The 21352-nt window shown below is 38.0% G+C and overlaps 1 protein-coding gene across 14 annotated transcripts in view; it reads right to left on the minus strand.

The window, feature by feature from the left end:
• Window positions 1-357: 357 nt before the first annotated feature.
• The window catches only part of LOC126297783 (oxysterol-binding protein-related protein 11-like), a 181463-nt gene continuing 160468 nt past the window's right edge, over window positions 358-21352 (minus strand). For all 14 annotated transcript variants that reach the window (XM_049988973.1, XM_049988968.1, XM_049988974.1 and 11 more), the window contains 2 exons: window positions 4924-5085; window positions 358-2907 (listed from right to left, as the gene is read on the minus strand). In XM_049988973.1, coding sequence (XP_049844930.1) covers window positions 2785-2907; window positions 4924-5085 — 285 coding nt within the window. In that variant the 3' untranslated portion in view covers window positions 358-2784. The remainder of the gene's footprint in view (window positions 2908-4923; window positions 5086-21352) is intronic.

Consider the following 21352-nt stretch of genomic DNA (forward strand, 5'->3'; position numbering starts at 1 on the left):
TGACTGTAGTGATGAAACCTGCACTAAAATGTTATCATAAAACTAAGATAGAAATGCATCAGACCTAGTACAACTGTGATGGTATTGTTAACAAGACAATTGTGTTTGTACACTCTTCTAAAAATCAAGATGACATCACCACACTTTACTTTATCAAAAGATTTCCAGAACTCTGAAATATACAAAACATATGTTCCAATTCCTTACAATATTACCATTTGCAAATCCGAGTTTCTTCTTGTGTACCTCACATACTCAGATATCGCGCAATTATTTATTAATTTTTAAATATTCTATTTGATCTATATTCAGTTCTACTTTCAAATGTGCTGAAATATAGTGAGACTGCATTATAATATTTATTACTTCTTTATTTTTGTTTGTGCTTCACTATGAATTGTGAAAATAATGCATCTATTTAAACACATTTTCCTCTCATCTTGCAAATTATGCAGGTCATTTTGAACAATTCACTTCATTATGGAAGGTGATTAGAACAATATACAAGTATCAATTTAATACAGGCATCTTTAACAAAAGGAAAGAAAAAACTAGTGTCAACATTATTAAAGCTTCTTAAATTTTTACCAAAGTATCATATCCCACTGGAGGTGTAACAGCTACATCTCATTGCTGAAACAGTTAGGATACCCAGAACTTATAATAAGTACTGAGAACATAAACAACTTACTATGTCACATCAAAATCGACAGAAATTCTGTAACAGGACCAGTCCAAGCACCATAATTATGTTCATCACATTCACTACAGCACATGACATCATCTAGCTCTCAATGAAAAGAAATATAATGCCTCTGTCACAACAACACAAAACACTTGTAATACATTTCTACCTTATGCAGGTGTGTGTATGTGTGTACGTACGCCCCCTGCTACTCCACACACACACGTGCAGCATAAGACTTCTGCTTTCACCATATTGAGATATCAAAAAGCAGTCAAGATTCTGCTTTCAACATACTAAGATATCAAAAAGCAGCCTGCATTGTCCGGCTGGTACTACTTTTTAGTAATTAACCAAATGTTTTGGATGATTTCGGAAGAAGGACAGTGGCATAACTTCAAAAAGTTATTACTGTTTTAAAATACACTAAATTAGTATGTAAAACTACATAATAATTACAGCAGTAATAAAAAATATCATAATAATACCTTTAACCACACATGATGAAAATTAAAGAGCAGTAAGTACCTTTCAATTACAAGATAAAATCTTTCAATAATCAATCAGAATTTATAAAAACATAAAACAAAAGCAAAATTTGTAAACTGTACAATTAATTGATTTGGCCAGTATTACAGTGGAAATATATCACAGATCACGCAGAAAAGGACATTTGTACCAAAATGTGCGAACAGCAAAACATTTAGGGCAAACTCTGTGAAATATGTGATCTTATTTTCCCCTGTTGTAGGGATAAAATTTTCTGTTTTCATATCAATCAGTACAGCTGCACATGGAAACTGCAGCAGAAATGAATCGCCTCAATGAATGTAATATTGTACAGGAGAAAACAAGCAGCATGATACTGAATGAAAATATAAACTGTGATTGAAAACTGTGACTCAAAACCACAGTATTCTTATTGCTCTCACATTTTTTTTCCAAATAAATGATTTTACAAACTGTCAGCATGGGAATTCTGCTCTAACATCATTATTTGGCAAGGGAAGATGTATGGTGGTGGTGGTGCATGTGAGGGTTGGCTATTCAAACCTGTACTAAAAAAAAATTAAAAAGCAAGGCTGACATGTACATGATACAGTACAAATAATGTACTCATTACAATCTTAAATATACTATGTTACACACTTAATCCCTAATCATCATGATATCTGATGTACATTATCTTCAATAATCACAGCCACAGCCATAACCATGATGGCATGGTGCCAAATATATGCAGACAGACAATGTTATTGGCAAGACAAATACAAATACATTTTTCAAAATGTATGAACCGATAACTTAAAAACATAACTCAGTCACTGTAAAAATAACATGTTTGTTTGCATCATGAAAATTACTGGAGATCTGGCCAGACATCACTGATTGTAGTTACAACTTAAAGAAATTCAAGCAGCTCTATTTCATGACATGAAGTACACTTATAATTTAACTCCTGAGAAGATTGTACAATTTTCAGTGCAAAATAGAACCCAAAACTCACTGAACTTTAGTGCACAACAATCCTTCAAATGCAGTGTCCATGCAGAAAAAATAGATATCTAATGAGAAAAATCCAGATCTATATACATATATGTTCCACTGTGGATAAAATGTCTTGGAGAAATAGGATGGCCTTAGCAACAGTCTACACAGTCTACACTTTCAAAATCTCTTCTTTTTTTTTATCACTGATGAAACACACACACACACACACACACACACACACACACACACACACACACACACACACACACACAGACACACCATCTGTATTAGTACCAGTTAAAATAAGTACAGTGTAGAATGCAATACTTATGTCACTGTAGTAATGAATAATTAAATTATTGATTTGTTAGCAATTCCAAAACTATTAACAGAATTAAGATGTTATAAATTTTATAGCCAACACAGGGAAAACTCTTTCTTATAGTTATACTGCAGTTCTTCTCCATTGATTTCGCTTGAAACCAACAATGACGTATGTTCCAAGTGATATGTTACATTAGGTTCGTTGTTTCAAGTTGTGTAGTTATAGCATTCAGTCTTAAGTTCCACACACAGCTGTTTGCACCATGAAATTTTTGGCAGTACTTTCACAGTTTACACAGGGTATTGTTATACACCCAAGACTGGTTGATCTGGTGGAAGAAAGAAGTAGGAAAAGACTCTCCCTGTTCACTCCGCCTCCGTTCTCCTTCTCGCTGCCGTTCCTCTAACTAAAAAAAAAAAGTTCATAACACAACAAGAGAAATAACACTATGAATCAGCATCAGATATATAAAATATAAATAACTATATTATATATCATTTCAATTGTTAATTATATCAGTTTGACAAGAAAGAGAATCCACAAGTTTCTCCAGATATGCCATATCCAACTGAAGCCACTCATTGATAGAAACTTTGCAAGCTAAAAATAAGCTCAGAAGAGCATATATTTTCACCCCCTTAAAAGAGAACACTGATGCCTTTGGAGCACTGTAGTTGGTGTAGCACTGGTGCATGTGGTCATATTATCCTCCACTGCTGATAGAGATCATGGCAGTGGAGTGGTGTGCATGTGGCAGTCAGTTGCACAGTAACAGCACAGATGGGTTGAAATGCAGTGACAGGTTGGCAGAAAGAATCCATCATGTCTGGATATGCCCACAACCATAATGTGAATGAAGTTCCCCAACTTCTTGGTGTATTATGTGGACTATTCAGTTTGGCTATGAGGAATGGTGTATTACCTGCAGTCATGCAACATGGCTTAAGAACAGTAGTCTTAAAAAGATTCTCCAACAGGAGTAGGAGATGAGTGTAACATTTTTTCAACAACCATCAGTTTCAAACCCAACAGCAATTGCAGATCCATCTCAACCAGATTCTGAGCTAACAGTGCAACATTCGATGGGCATTTGGAGTTGAGGCACCTCATGAAAGGCCACTGCTCATAGGGATGCACAAAGCTGCACTTCTCCATCAGCCAAACAACACAGAAACAATAGCTAACTGAACGTGTTTTCAATTGATGCAAAGCACATTGAGTTATTTAACCCACAATATGTGGAGTGTGTAGGTCAGGTTCCATATATTTCTGTGATGTTTTGGAGTGTTTATTATACCATAGCTTAGGTCCACCTTTCACGTTACCATAAACATGAACTAGGAAGTTTATTTTAACATACTCAGTGACCAAGTGTTGCCTTTTTTTACATCTTCATGATGCACATGCTGTGGACACTGAAAATGGCTGGCATTATTTTGGAAGATGGCAGAGGGCTGCTTATGTACATTTATGGACTGACGAATAACCAAGTACCCTACCACACTTTCATTGGTCTGCTAAATCACAGTAATCAACATAGTCTAGTAGTCCTATTGGAGCTAATTATCAATGAGAGGCTTCAGTTGGATGTGGCATACCTGGAGAAACTTGTGGATTCTCTTTCTTTCCAAACTGATACCATTAACAAATGTAAATGTGGTGTTACACAGTATTAGTGTGATGTCTCCAGGGAAAGACTAATATTTTGTCCAGTGCAGTAATTTATTTTTGAAACAAAGTGTAATGAACAGGAAGGGAAAATTCTAAAGGTCACATCCACTAACGTATGCTTATGACTGAGTGATGAGTTGCTCACTCTCTCCTCAGGACAAACAGAACACTTTACTTTTTTGTCTTACATGACACAGCTATATTTAGAGATCTGTTGTTTCTTTCATTTGACTGCAATCTTAGTTATATGCTAAAAGATAATATTAGCATAACCATCAAAATATATCATTCTTCTGAGTAATTCAACAAGAACTTGATACAGTATTCAAGTAAACAAATCAAAATAGAGTCTGGAGTGTAAAGCAAGAAAGTTGTGTATTTCCATATGGATGTCAGTTGATCCACTACACTTGCATAATGCAGAATGGGTTCCATGCAAAATTACAAGTAAGATGCTTGCAAATCAACTTATTACAAAAAATATCTGCTGTGGTTGGAAAAGGGGTAGTGAGTATAATTTTACCTTTATTTTCAAGCATCAGGTGTGGGGTATGTACAAATTAAAAGAAAGGAAGCAAGTGATGGCCACATAAAAGAAACTGCAATAAGTACGGTTTGAGCAAAGGTAGGGATGTAAATAGCCTATGGTCTCATTTAACACATCATTCTGACATTCACCTCAAGCATTTACAGAAATACTTTCCCCTCACGTATTTAGAGAAACTGTAGAGTGAGTCATTAGGAATCTCACCTGTCTCTTGTGAGCTGTTGCAGCAATGATATCCTTATTTTTTAAAGCTTCTGTTACTTTCAACCACATTCTTCTTGACTCAAATGTTGCCTGCTTTTCTATTGGTCGTACCCTCTTCTTATATATGTCTAAGCTGTTCACTTCAATTATTTTGGTTGCGGCCTACAAACACAAAAATGAAAATCAGTGAGTTGTTAACATACAATACAAAACACTTTTATCCTATTTACAATAGGAAGTTACTATCTTAAGTTAGTATAGATAAAGTACATTTAATGAAGGAACTGAAAGCCATCTAATATGAATGAAGGCAGTCTGAAGCAAAAACTTGTGGTGCAACAATGAAGTAATGATGTAAAGAGAGAAAAAATTATGGTATTGCATTTTAGCTTGTGCCTAATTTTTCAAAGCACTCACAACCAAAAGCCAAATAACATATTTAGAACTTTCTAGGTAATAATTAAGCCCATCAAGAACACAGAATCAATACTGTGCCTACAAGGATTTCACTGTTTACTGTAAACCCATATCAAATTTTGAGTAACAGAAGTATTTTTGGAGGAAAGGCCACAAAAATATAATTTTACTTTTTGAAATCTGAGTAGGCATGTCAAACAGCACATAAATGTATTGTGAAAAAGTAAACACTCATTAATCAAAGTTTTTGTTTGAACATCACAGCACTTTACCTGCAATAGTTATATTGGATTGGCATGCCTTTGATTTACTGGAAACAATAACCTAGACCACCAAGTCAGTTATGAAGTTCAGGTCCACACTGAATCTTAATAATCACAGTGTAAACTGGCATTTACCACATATCAAGCTATGGCAAAAATTGAAGTCAAGTGCCATGAAGATCTCTAAGACCAAAGAGCACTGAAACACTGACATTACCAGCAGATCCACAAGACCACAAAACCTTAGTAAACACTAAATGCAGCATACACACTATCATCTAGAGTTATTAGGTCATGTGTGGTGAAAAAAAAAGGGGGGGGGGGTAGCCAGCCCTACTGCAGTAAGGGATACATATTATTCCTCATTCCACAGTCACAATGTTGTAGGAATCTTGTTGAGTAATTTACAATAACACAATGTTTGGTGGTCATGGTACAAGTAAATGAAGAAAGAATCTGCTGTGACAGGTTAGGTAATGGTAAACAGAGCTCTATGTGAAATCCTGCTTTTTATCGCACAGTACCATGATCTTGAGAAATTTATTTTGTATCCTTAGAGTAATGGCATGTGATCTGACTGGAGACACACATTTTCATCTACATATCAAAAAGGAATTTATCGATAAATTGAGATGATGATGAATTAGTACACCTATCTTTGCAGTGAATCTGGAAGTCTGAGGGGAAGAAACTTTTACAAAGGTGTCATGTAATGATGTTAGAAATACCTTTGTAATGAGTGTGATTGTTAATTGTGTGAACCATCTGTAAATTTGTTAGTTACCCAGTATGAAGCAGCTAAGACAGCCCATTCCAGATACATCCAGAATGAATAATTATATCAAGATGAGATTTTTGCTAAGTTTTGGTGAACAATGTGGTGAATTTTCTAACATATGCAAGTGATTTTTAATGCTTATAGCTACCAAACTATGACAGTAACTATATACAGAACTATATACTTTTAATGGCATTAAAATAGCCTTTGAAAAAGACTTCAACAACTTAACATGCGAAACTTGACCAAATAGTAACGAAGTACCAGCACCACAAACTACTGTACCATTGTCAGGAGAAGAAATCCCACAAATTTTTTAACTACTGCAGGAAATGTAAGCAAACACATATCCCAGGTACATTTTGTGTGTTTGAAGCCCACCAATCTGTGGTCTCCTGTTATAGTGATCAAAAAGCTTGCTCATGGCACTACTCATTGTACAGGACAGTTGAAAAAGTGGGTATGGTTTTTGCCAAACTTTTAGAGCAGCAGTGCACTTGTATCCTTAAAGGTATTCTGATTGTGCTGATGCATCACAATTCGTCTTTGCAATGTACAAAAATTTCAAGACTCAAAGTGTGAAGAATAAAAGAATAAAATATGCCAATGAAAAAGAACATTAACTGGCAACAGAAATGAAACTATTATTTTAGCAATGGTAACACACTGCCCATGTCTCACTACAAGGATGCTTAAATGAGGGAGTAGGATCAGCAAAAGGAGTGTTCTGCAAATACTACAGTTAAACACAGCTCATCCTCATCACACTTTGTTGCATCAACAGCTGCACTGCAGTGACATTCAAAATTGGTTACAGTTCTCCCTGTCCCTGAAAATTGGAAAGTGATGCATTACTTCTGTGCCCACAACTACCATGGTCAGTCAACCTGTAGCGCAGGCTTTTCAAGAATCACATCAGTAACTCCTATTTTATTGGTGGGGCTGTAAATAGCCACAAATATCTAAAGTTCCCAACAGATATGCTGCTGCAGTTACAGGAAGAATTCCTCTTGACAATGCAATCCATGTGGTACCAACAGGACAGATGTCCAACCCATTCTGCACAGATAATTACCAGCTTTCTTAATGGAATATTTGAAGATTGTTGGACTGGATATATGGGATAGACAATAGCTTGCAAGCTCACCAAACTTAAAACCTCTGGACTTTTATATGGGTGGAGTAAATTAAAACAAGAGGTCTACAAGAAAACACAAACACCGTGAGAGGACATGTATAACACAGGTCTGTGCTGCTGTAAGTCCAAATGAAATTTAATACTTGGTTGCATGTATTAGTGTCCAAGACCAACACTTTGGGTTGAGCTTGTGGGACCTCTTCTACTAACAGCAGGACACTGGCTTGCAGAACTGTTATCTTGTTACTATTTTCTCAAGTCCCCAACATATTATATCATTGAAGTTCTCTCCAAAGGTTCCCCCCAAATCCACAAAAAGTATATATTTCAATTTAAAAAGTCACAAATTATCCCTTATACCTCAAGAAAAACCACACCTTGATATATTTACTCATTTCGGTTATATTTTGGATGGCCTGCCTTAGCTGCTTCACCATATTTATTTGTTAGATCACTTGCACAACACGCATCATGATTTGGAAAATGTCACAGGTTGAAAGTATTTTAGTACAATAAAAGCACTGGATACAATGTTCTCTCTCTCTCTCTCTCTCTCTCTCTCTCTCTCTCTCTCTCTCTAGTGTGTGTGTGTGTGTGTGTGTGTGTGTGTGTGTGTGTGTGTGTGTGTGTGTGTGTGTGTGTGTGTAAGGGAGGGAAAATCAAACAGAGCTGAAACAAGCAGCACAATTAAGAAAATAGGAATGCAGGTGAGTTAGTATGAACAGCATAGTGAAAATCTTACCACAAACAAAGCCAACAAACACCACTGTGGAACAAGTTTATATGCCCACCAGTTCTGCATATGATGAAGAGATTGAAAGAATATATGTCGAGATAACAGAATTTATTCAGATAGTTCAGGCATACAAAATTGTGTTATGAGACTTGAATCCAATAATGGGACATGGAACACAAGGAAAAATACTAGGAGAACTGAGACTGGGGAAAAAGAAATCACAGGGTAGGCAGCCTGCTGAATTTTGCAAAGAACACAATTGCCTTAACAATGATGACAGATGACTGTAAAAACAAAATACATGTGGAGACATGGGAAGGTTTCAGAGAGATTATAATTGTGAACCAGAGATTTCAAAACCATATTTTAGACTGCGTAACATTTCCAGGGATAGATGCAGTTTCTGGCCATAATTTATTGATTATGAGTTGCAGATTAAAACTAAAGAAATTATAGAATGGTGGAGAATTGAGAAAATGAGACATGTCTAAGCCAAAAGAAGCAGAGGTTCATGATAATTTCAGAGATAGCATTAGGCAACTAATGGCTACCGTGGAGGAAAGGAACACTGCAGAAGACAAACTGGTGTCATTGAGACATGTTGTCACATGCAGTGTCAGTGAAGGATAATGTTTCACAATAAATCATAAAGATGTGTAATGAGTCTTTTACATTCCATCACACTTTTGAATATGGTTACTAGCTAAAAATTTATAAGTTTACTTATTTTAAATACACAAATGTGAGTTAGTAATTCTTACCCACCATCTTTAACACATTACAATAACAGAAATTATTCTCTGGAATTGTTTTCACATTTTACTTTGCTATCTATCAGACATTTTATATTCCTGAGTAAATGATTAAACATTTTCACTGCAGCATTGTGCACCCCTTCTTGCGCTAAGACAACTTCAACATGGAGCAATGTCCACCTGATTATCTGAGTGGTAATGTGTTTGTCTATCATGCAGTAGGCCTGGATTCGATTCCCAGCCGGGTTGGAGATTTTCTCCGTACATAGAATGTGTGTTGTGTAATCATCATCATCATCATCATCATCATCATCTCCTCTCATCACTTACACATGGGGCACCCAATTTGGCATCATCTGAAACATCTGAAATAAGACTCGTAACAAGGTGATCAAACTTCCCCGGATGGGGCTTCCCAGCCAACAATTTTATTTTATTTTATTATTTTTTTGTGGAATAATTAATGTCATTTTTGTGGAGTAATGACTGTAATTTTTGCTTCCGGTACTGTAACTATGCATATCATTGTTTCTTTTGGACTGTAGTGGATTATTTACAATAAACTTCATGAGGGAATAAATATACTGTGAAGCAGTAGTCAGAATGCCCAGTTCCATAAACAGATGTCTACAAGATGACCATGGGTGAACATCACATATTGTTCCTACAGTGCGCTTATGAGCAACAAAAGACTTTCTTTCTCAAAGATGAGTTACCCCTGATTTGTAATGATTCTAACAAGGGAAACTCCCCATTGCATCCCCCCCCCCCCCCCCCCCTACAGATGTAGTGGTAAGAGGGCCCAGTGCACAGCCCGTCAAAAATCTAACACAAATCAAGCATGAAAACAGGAAGAAGTTGTGCTGAACTGTGGTGGAAAAAGCATAACAGAAATGTGAACAGTCCAAGGACAGGAAGTGCAATATAAGGCAGCCAGTAGCAGCAACAGTGTCATGATTAAGAGGTCACGGTGTTAGAATGCCAAGTGGGTGAACTGTGTTGAAATCTCCCTTTTGCCAATTATTATTATTTTTTACCACACTGTTCGCTGTATTCAAATTTGTGTCTGTGTCGTCATTTAACGTCTGTTTGCAACAGCGAAGTGTAAGGAAGGGACCTATAATGACAGTTGATTCTGCAAAAACTTTATTAGCAGCTGAAAGAACGTGAATTTTGTGAATGTGAACCATAAACTTTTGATGGCAAGGCAACAAGTCAACCAAATCCTCCACCGGAAAAAATGTATGGTGTGTCATAAATGGCATTAGTTACAGTACGTATGTCATATAATAGGAAGCTCTTACCAACGCACCGAATTTATACACCTGGTAAGAGAGTGAGATATGCCTCCTTGTCCGATTTAGGTGTTAACATGAACATGAATGTGATCACTCCCAAGGAAACCATGAAAACACAATAGTTTGTCACGTAAGTTGCAATAAATGGATAAAACAGTTTCACAATCACACAGTTTCTCTGTGCTCTGTCAAAACGTATATTTTTTAACATTTTTGAAGTTGCGTTCCGTTTTGGAAGTTTTGATTCTTGAATTCCTTTGTTGTAACATAGTTCACACCCGTTTATTTGTTGTTTAAATTTCTGTGAGCCATTTATGTGGTATCTTGCCTGCTCTCACTATTCATCACGTTTACTTGTGACAGTAAAGTATGCTTACCACATGACTCATATTCTATAACCAACTGACTAGCTTACATGGAAGGGAACAAACATTTCAATGACCAGATGCACAGTAAATAATGTTGTGAAAAAAATAAATAAATGGTAATAGGAAATTTTGAACATGGCTCACCCATTTGACAGTTCAACACTGACCACGTAACCACGATGCCTTGGCTCCTCAACTTCATTTAATATTACACTTGTGAAGCTTGGACCATTCACTGTTCCTATTTCACTTTTTTCATAGTTCAGTACACCTCCTTCCTGTTTTCATGCTTGATCTGTGTTCAGTTTTTGGCAGGTTACCCACTGGGGCATGTTACCACTAAATCTGAGGGGGTTCAATGGGGTGTTTCACTTTAAAAATGTGATTTTCGCAGTTTAAATTATCATCAATATGGACACCTAAGAATTTTAAGTTTCCACTCTGTTTACTATTTCCTCACCATGTGTTACACTTATCATTGGTGTAGTACTCCTGTATGTGCAGATCTGAATAAGTTGTTTTTTAAAATCAAGGTCAAGGCAATGTGGAGAAAACCAATGATACGTTTATGAGCATTGTTTACCATTTCTTCTGTTTCTGTACATATGCTTGGACTGACGACATTAATAATGTCATGTGCAAAAACAACTAATTCTCCTTGTTGTATATTAGACGTAAATTTGTTTACTACATGAGGAACAATCGCGGACCTAAGATTGAGCCTTGGTGAACTCCATACATGATTTCTTTCCAGGCAGAATTACATCCCTGGATAATACAGAATTACTAAGTAAAACATTCTGCATCCTTTTGGTTGGGTATGATGATGTCCATTGGTTGGCCATACCATCAACCCCACAAAACTTCCATTTATCTAGGAGAATACTATGGTTCAACAGTCAAATGTCATATGTATATAATGGTACACCTGTAAAAAGCATGTTGATTTTGGTCTGATGATGGCATATTCCCCCTGTGGGATAGTAGATGTACTGATAATGGTTTCAACATCATCTGCCAACAGATAGCGTAGTGGCATAGCTAACAGGGTGCCATCTGTGTCTACTCTTTGACAAAGAATTCTCACACCAGAAGGCTCAGTGTTGTGCAAATGTGTGAAGTAAGCAGGCAACCAAGCCACAGAGATGCACTCGTGCTTTCTACAGTGAACTGAGCAAGTTTGAAAAGTGTCAAATTGTGGCCTTCCAAATAGCGGGATGGTCCATTCAGAAAATATTCACACAAGTTGAATGCGCTGTCACAGTTGTACAACAGAACTGGTATCAGCGGTCAAATGAACATTCTCACCACTGTAGATGAGGTTCTGGAGATCAATCCAGCAGATGCCTGACAAGATCATCGTATTTTTAGGGCAGCAGTGACACAATGTACGGCTACCACAGCACAGATAAGAGGACTTGTGAGTGCAGACACGTCAACATGAAATGTTGTTAACTGGTTATTAGCAATGAGACTACTGGCATGCACACCTCTGACCCATTATCCACTCACGCCACAGCATCGACGTGCACAGCTTAACTGGTGCCATCAGAGAATCACGTGGAAGATGAAATGGCACGCTATGCTCTTCAGCAATGAAAGCAGATTCTGCCTGCACACAAGTGATAGTTATTCGTGCATATTATGTAGAACTGGTGAGCACTGTTTTGTAGAGTGCATTCACTAAGACACACTGGCCCCACCCCAGGACTTATGGTCTAAGGTACAATACACTACAAGTCTCTTTCCCTTCAGTGTTTCTGGAGGGGACACTAACCAACACTTAGTACATACAGAATGTTGCTAGACCCACTCTTTTGCCGTTGTCATAACAGACAGGTAGTGTATTGTTCCTACAGGATAGTGCTCATCCACACCTTGCCCACAAAACTTTACATGCTGTGCAAGATATATAGCAACTTCCCTGGCCAGCACTATCTCCAAACTTGTCTCCAGTTGAGCACGTGGCGGATATGATGCGACAAGAAGTGACTCGTCATCCACTAACTCTTACAGAGCTGTGAGAACAGGTTAAACAGGCATGGCATAACATATCCCAAGACAGTGTTTGCCACCTGTACTTGATGCAAAAGACAGCACCTGCCCCTGTATGCTAAACAACGTACTAATATTGGTGTTCAAGCATGGGTCAATATCTCGTACCTAATAACTGCTTGTGCTGGTGATCTGTAAATGTAATCATTTCATGTACTCCATATGCACTGTTGCAACAATAAATCTTGAGTGAATTGGAAACCTCTAAATGGGTGTAACAATTTTTCTGGCGAGTGAACATGAAAATGGCATCATCAGTAGAGTAACTCTTTTGAAAAATAAACTGCGATATTCTGAGGACATTATTGTTGCTAAGGTGAGATACTATTCTAGAATAAATCATCACTGCAAAAATTTTGGAAAATGGTCAGTAGTGACTTACATCTCTCTAATCATCTTTCTTAAAGAGGGGTTAAGGGATAGCATATTTCAGACTCTTTGCAAAAATGCCTTGATTTAATAATGCAGAAGAAGAACAACTCGGCAAAAAGACAAGGTCCAGTAGACAGTCTTGGGTAACATACGACATACTGAATTTAATTGGTGAAAGGAGAAAATACATGAAAAATGGATGACCTGATTACGAAACTCCATATTTACTGATAAAGAACAAACTACAAAATCTTGAAATTTTAACAATGTTCTGTGTGTCCACCAGAGCAGCACAAACAATATCTAGAAGATAAGTTATGGCAGCTGTTATTCTGTTCTTCACTTCTTCTATGTCATGAGATAAAGGGGATATGAACACATTTCCCTGAAATATCCCCACAAGGGAGGGGAGGGGGGGGGGGGGGGGGAAGCAGGGGGTCACATCTGGCGATCTTGGAGGCCAAGAATGCAGGGCAGTGTCTTGCGATCCCATGCACCCTATCCAGCGGTGAAGCAGAGTATCACTGAGAAACTGATATACATTGTTTTGCCAGTGTGGTGGAGTTTCATCCTGTTACAAAATGAAGTCATCGGAATCCTCCTGAAGTTGTGGGAAAAGCCAATTCTGGAGCATTAGAAGAAAGCTCATTCCAGTCATCGTTTTTTCCTCAAACAAGAAGGAACCTTAGACTTTTTCATGACAAATGACACAAAAGCATCCACTTTATGTGAGTCTATTATGCTCAATAATATCATGAGGATTCTAGTGTCCTCATATGCACATGTTATGCCGGTTTACTTTATTGCTAACATGAGATGTTGCTTCATCACAGAAAATTGACCATGGTAAAAATGTATTGTCTTACATATCCTGTAGCAGAGCATAGCTGAAGGCAACCAGTTTCCTTTTACCATTAACCCGAAGAGCTGCTAGCTGTAGCCTGCATGGTTTATAGGCCAAACGATGCCTTAACACTAGCCAGACAGTCTTACAAGGTACTGCCAGTTGTCTGCTTGCACAGTGAGTAGAGTTTTGTAGACTCCGTTCAAATATTTACTAAATTCCTTCCACCATGTCAGTCATCAGAAGTGCAATGTTGACCTGGACTCTTATTTTTGTACAGGCATACTGTCTCTTCAATGAAGAATGTTTTTAATAGCAGCTACATCAATGCCAAAATGTCGATGAAAAGCATGCTGGACTGAAATCACTGACTCACACTTTGAGAACTACACAACACAACATGCCTTCTGTTGAGGGATCATCATCTTAATTCTGACTGACTGCCAACTGAGAAGACACACTGACTGGCATCCATGAGCAATTTTCTGAAGCTCTAGGTCACGCCCATTCAAACGACATACATTTCCTTGCTGGCATGTCCCTTGTTTCATAATTACTAATATCCAAAATCATGTCACTCTTTTTGAAACACCCTGCATAACAACACAGCACAGGATCTGCTGAATGGAAAAGCAGGACTGACTGGATGAGAAACACAAAGGTGTAGAGGTATGCACAACTATGGCATTGATAGATGTCACTTATTGGAAAATTAAGAAATCTATGGAGAAATGAGAATTAGCTATGTGAGTATCAAGGGCTCAGATGGACAGCCAGTACTAAGAAAAGAAGAGAAGAGAAGCTTGTAGGATTGAAGGTATATATATGAAAGGGCTAGACAAGAGAAAGAAACCTGAAGACAACATTATGCAAAAGAACAAGGAAGCAGACGAATATTAGGTGGGAAATATGATGCTGTAAGGAGAATTTTACAGAGTGCTAAAACATCTGAGCTGAAACATGGCATGCCGAGTAGATGACACTCTCTCAGAATTATTGAGATCCTTTGGAAAATATACTAAGAAAAAAATTATCCACCTGATGTGGAAGTTTAACAAAAATGTGATCATTCAAATTCCAAAGGAGGCAGGTATCGATAGGTATGAATATTACATAAATATTAGTTTAAGAGGTCATTTTTGCAAAATATTATCATGAATTATTTACAGAAGAATAGAAAGACTATGAGGAGTTGACCTTGTCAAGATAAGTTTGGGTGCTGGAGAAACTCGGGAACATGCAATGTAGTACTGATCCCACCACTTATCTTAGAAGATCAACTGAAGAAATATAAAACTGGAATAAGGGAACACTTTTGACAAAGTTGAATGGAAGTAGTAAGTGACTGATAAAAAGCCTGGTATTTTACCACTTTACAACCAAGCCATAATTGGTCAAAAAAAGAAACATGAGCTTACCATAATGCACCAAAATTACTGAACTCCGACAAATAATAATAGTGATTTAGATTCGTCTGTAAATAACTCCAAAACACCAGTCACGAATCAATACCAGTACTATGATCACATAATTAGCATTTGTGAGCTTCAGATCATAACTTCTGCTGCTTTCTCCAGGAAAGACAAATCGGGTAGTGGTGTTCCAATATTCACTGTAGAAAGAGTTAACTACCGTGCTGCATATATCAGCAGCTGTCGTGCTGAAGATTTTGCTGAAACTGCACCAGTAAAATGAAAATGGAAAAATGAATACGTAGTAATCTTTGTGTACACAGATCAGTCGGAGCATGGGTTGATAGTACCTTCCTAACCAAACTTACAAACCAGTTAATTCATACAAACAATAAACATCTTGCAAAAAAGAGGCTGGCTAATCACTGTAATTACTGAAGACCAACATCATCCCTGTCCCGAAACCTAATCTAATTCCCTCATTACTGCCTGATTTAATTCCCTCATTATTGCCTGATTTAATTTGACTACATTCCTTTAGACTTCAAAGTTTCTACGTGTACATCAAACTCCCAATGCCACCCAACAGAGTATGGCAGATGGTACTTCTGGCACCATTAACTGATGCCCTTCCCCTGTTCCACTTATGAATGGTGGGAAGAATATTAGTTGGTAAGCCTCTGTATTGGCTCTAATTTCTCGAATTTTCTCATCGAGGTCATTTTAGTGATAGGAAGTAATGTGTTGTCCAACTCTGTCCAGAATGAGCTCACTCGAATTTTCAATAGTAAACCTCTTGATGGTGCACAATACCTATCTTACAATATCTGCCACTGGAGTTTGTTGAGGATCTCTGTAACACTCTTGTGCCAAATAAACAATCCTTTGATGAAATGCACTGCTCTTCATTGGATCTTCTCTATCTCTTCTATCAGTTCTACCTGGTAAGGATCCCAGATAGATGAACAATCTAGAATCAGTCGAACAAGCCCCTTGTAAGCCACTTCCTTCATGGATGAGTAACATTTCCTTAAGACTCTTCCTATAATCTCAGTGTGGCATCTGCTTTTTCTGCTATTTGTTTTATGGGGTCATTCCACTTATGGTTACTCTGGATAGTTAATCCTAGACATTTTATGTTAGATATTGTTTCTGGCAATTTGTCATCAATAGTTTAGTTTCACAGTAGTGGATTTCTTTTCCTATGTATGCATTCAGGGTTGAATGCCAGAGCCTGCACCACTGATCAATCCTCTGGAGGCCATTAAGCAAATCTATACTGTCCTCTGGCCTTTCTACTTTCTTCTAGACAACCACATCATCTTCAAACAGTCTTTAACAACTTCTGGCACTTTCTATAAATCATTTATATACATTGTAAATAGTAACAGCCCTATCATACTTCCTTGTCATACTCCAGAAATTACCTTTACATCTGTCGATTTTGTTCCACTGAGAGCGACATGTTGAGTACTGCCTGCAAGGAAGTCTTGAATCCAGGAGGAAATCTAGTACAACACTTGGTAAGCTCATGTTTCTTTCTTTCTTTCTTTTTTTACAGTAAATGATAGTTCGAGGCATTGTAAAATGCCTTCCCGAATCATGGAATACGGCATCTACCTGAGCGCCGTTGTCTATAACACTACTGATCTCATGGAAAAACAGAGCAAGCTGAGTTTCACAACATCTCTGTTTGCAGAATCCATGTTGGTTTTTAGGAGATTTTTGTTCTCTGAAAGTCTCATAACTCTTGAGCATAAAACATGTTCCATAATTTAACAACATACTGATGTCAACAACATAGGCCTATAATTATATGCATCTGTCCCATGATCCTTCTTGAAAACTGGAATGACCAGCACTTTTTTTCAGTCGCTATGTACCCTTCATTGCTCCACTGATCTACAATAAACTGCTGCTACAGGGGGAGCCAATTCTTTTGCATAATCTTCGTAGAATCTTATAGGTATATCATCTGGTCCTGATGCCTTTCAATTACTAAGCAATTGTTGTTGCTTTTCTGTTCTCTGAACTGTAATATCCTTCCCAAAAATCTCCTTGGTTTCTTTTAATAGTGCTCAATGAACAGACTGAATAACATGATGGATAGGCTACAACCCTGTCTCAGTCTCATCTCAACTGCTACCTCCATTTCATGTCCAAATCTTGTAACTGCAGTCTTGTTTCTGTGCCAGCTGCAGGTAATCTTCCACACAGTATTTTTTCTTGCTGCCCTCAGATTTTCTAATAGTGTATTCCAGTCAACATTTTTCTCTAAATCTGCAAATGCTACAAATATAGGTTTAGCTTTCATTAGGCTATCTTTAGGAGAAGTGGTAGTATCAGTATTGGGTGATGTGTTTGTCCATTTCTCAGAAATGCAAACTGATAATCCACTATCAGTTTCTCCCAGCATTTTCGTTTTCTTGTAAATAATTTGTGTTGTTTGTGCCTTGATCAGCTGAGGTATTTCAGTGCCTTGTCAGACTCTTCTTGCAGTACCTTATCTTCATCTGTTTCCTCCTCCATTTTCAAAATGGTTTCTTCAATTTGTTTGGCTTTAAATTTCCCTCATTAGTATTGGTTGCCATCTGCAGCCTTGATATCTACATAGTTGCATAAATTTTGACCATAGATTTCTTTACTTTTCATACAGGTGCCCTATCATTCCTGTAACCATGCATGTTTCTACAGTCAGTCCTCCTTTGCCATTCAGCACATCTGTGAATCTCACTTTTTCACATGTCTGTGTTTTTATAGTTTCCTTTCATCAATTAAATTCAGTATCTCATATGCTATCCACAGATTTCTAAGTCACCTTATCTCACTGCCTCGATATTTTTCTGCTGCCTTCATATATTATCTCACAAAGATACCCATTCATCTTCTATTGTATTCCTATCACCTGTTTCAGTCAATAGTCACCAAATGCTGTCTTTGAAATCTCATCAACCTCTCATTCTTTTAATATCCCCAACATTTCCTATCCTCCTGTAACTTCTTTTGTCTTGATCTGCAGATCCCAATCAATACATTACGGTTAGAGACCCAGTCTACCTCTGGAAGCATTTTATAGTTTAAATCCAGTTTTAAAAACTCTGTCGTGCCATTATAATCTATCTGAAACATTCCAGTGCCCCATGTCTCTTCCACTTATACAGAAGTCTTTCGTTATTGTTAAGCCAAATACTACCAATTATGAAATTGTGTTCTGTGCACAATTCTACCTGACTGCTTCTCCTATCATTCCTTCCCCACAGTCCATGTTACCCTATAGTTTTTTTTTCTCTCTCTTGCTTTTCTTGCCAACAAATTCTTGTCCCCCTCATCACAATTCTTGTCCCCCTCATCACAATTAAACTTTTGCCTGACTTAATCCAAGTCATTTCATCACACAGTCTTACAATCTCTTCATCATTCACAGAGCTAGTGGGCATATAAACTTTTACGGCTGCGGTGAGTGTTGGCATTGTCTCTATGGTGAATATAATAAGGTCTTAACTATGCTGTTCATACTATCTCGCATTCATTTCTACTTTGTTAATAATTATTTGACCTACCCCTACATTATCTCTTTTTGATTGTGGAGGATGCCATCATTGAGCCATTCAGTACTAATTGCCTTAGTTTCCCCTTGCTGTCAGCCACTGGCAGTACCAACATATGTTAATCTTACAAGACCAGTAAAGACTCTGCAGCTACTGAAAAGGCTGCTACCCCACTTCAGGAATATGTTGGGGTGGCCTCTCCACAGATGTCTTTCTGTGTTTTTTAGGCATACAAATCACCTCACTAAGAGCATGTCTGTGGCTTATGGTTATGAGTGGGGGTGGGGAAGGGGGGGGGGGGGGGGGGATATAATTTGGGCTTATGAGTGGTGAAGTCACACAACATTTTTTTTATTACTTTAGAACTAATAACACCAGGTGGCATACTTGATGTAATTAACATGGACAATAAATAATCCAGACAAGAAGAGAATAGAAGCTTTCAAAATGTGGTGATACAAAAGAATGCTCAGGATTAGATGGGTAAATCGCGTAACTAATGAGGAGGTACTGAACAGAATTGAGGAGAAGAGGAATTTGTGGCACAATTGACTAGAAAAAGGGGTCAGTTGGTAAGACACATGCTGAGGCATCAAGGGATCACCAATTTAGTACTGGAGGGAAATGTAGAGAGTTAAAATCATAGAGGGAGACGAAGAGATGAATATGCTAAGCAGATTCAGAAGGATGTAGGTTGCAGCAGTAACTCAGGGATGACGAAGCTTGCACAGGATAGAGTAGCATGGAGAGCTGCATCAAACCAGTCTCTGGACTGAAGACCACAAAAACAAATCAACATTTTTGAAGCAATGTGTGAGTGATGCTACAGTAACTTAACCACAGCCCATAATATGATTCTTAAAAATAAATAATTTGAAAATGCATTCATTTTCAATTACTATTTCTCCTCAGTGGGTAAAATGATCAATGATAAGGTAAAAGTCTTTGGGAAAGTTTCATGGGCAGTCGATCAGCATACAGGATACACCATTTTACTACAAACTGCAGAGAAATTAGTATCATAGTGTTTTCATTAAAATGTTCTACATCTTCATAATACGATAGGTTAATATTAACACCTTAAAATGTATTTGTGAACCTGTCTACAGCAATTAAAAATATAATTCAAACAAGTACCTTTCTGGAAAAACTGAAAATAGCTAAGTTAACCTTAATTGTTAAGACAGGGGAGTAATGAAGAGAAGAAAATGTTAGGTTGATCTCCATTCTATCAGTTTTCTCCAAGACGATAGCAAATACAGGGTCTTTAAAAAATGACCGGTATATTTGAAACGGCAATAAAAACTAAACGAGCAGCGATAGAAATACACCGTTTGTTGCAATATGCTTGGGACAACAGTACATTTTCAGGCGGACAAACTTTCGAAATTACAGTAGTTACAATTTTCAACAACAGATGGCGCTGCAAGTGATGTGAAAGATATAGAAGACAACGCAGTCTGTGGGTGCGCCATTCTGTACGTCGTCTTTCTGCTGTAAGCGTGTGCTGTTCACAATGTGCAAGTGTGCTGTGGACAACATGGTTTATTCCTTAGAACAGAGGATTTTTCTGGTGTTGGAATTCCACCACCTAGAACACAGTGTTGTTGCAACAAGACGAAGTTTTCAACGGAGGTTTAACGTAACCAAAGGACCGAAAAGCGATACAATAAAGGATCTGTTTGAAAAATTTCAACGGACTGGGAATGTGACGGATGAACGTGCTGGAAAGGTAGGGCGACCGCGTATGGCAACCACAGAGGGCAACGTGCAGCTAGTGCAGCAGGTGATCCAACAGCGGCCTCGAGTTTCCGTTCGCCGTGTTGCAGCTGTGGTCCAAATGACGCCAATGTCCACGTATCGTCTCATGCGCCAGAGTTCACACCTCTATCCATACAAAATTCAAATGCGGCAACCCCTCAGCGCCACTACCATTGCTGCACGAGAGACATTCGCTAACGATATAGTGCACAGGATTGATGACAGCGATATGCATGTGGGCAGCATTTGGTTTACTGACAAAGCTTATTTTTACCTGGACGGCTTCGTCAATAAACAGAACTGGTGCATATGGGGAACCGAAAAGCCCCATGTTGCAGTCCCATCGTCCCTGCATCCTCAAAAAGTACTGGTCTGGGCCGCCATTTCTTCCAAAGGAATCATTGGCCCATTTTTCAGATCCGAAACGATTACTGCATCACACTATCTGGACATTCTTCGTGAATTTGTGGCGGTACAAACTGCCTTAGATGACACTGCGAACACCTCGTGGTTTATGCAAGATGGTGCCCGGCCACATTGCACGGCCGACGCCTTTAATTTCCTGAATGATTATTTCGATGATCGTGTGATTGCTTTGGCTATCCGAAACATACAGGAGGCGGCGTGGATTGGCCTCCCTATTCGCCAGACATGAACCCCTGCGACTTCTTTCTGTGGGGACAC

This window comes from Schistocerca gregaria, chromosome X, assembly GCF_023897955.1.
Source record: "Schistocerca gregaria isolate iqSchGreg1 chromosome X, iqSchGreg1.2, whole genome shotgun sequence".
NCBI classification, from domain to species: domain Eukaryota; kingdom Metazoa; phylum Arthropoda; class Insecta; order Orthoptera; family Acrididae; genus Schistocerca; species Schistocerca gregaria.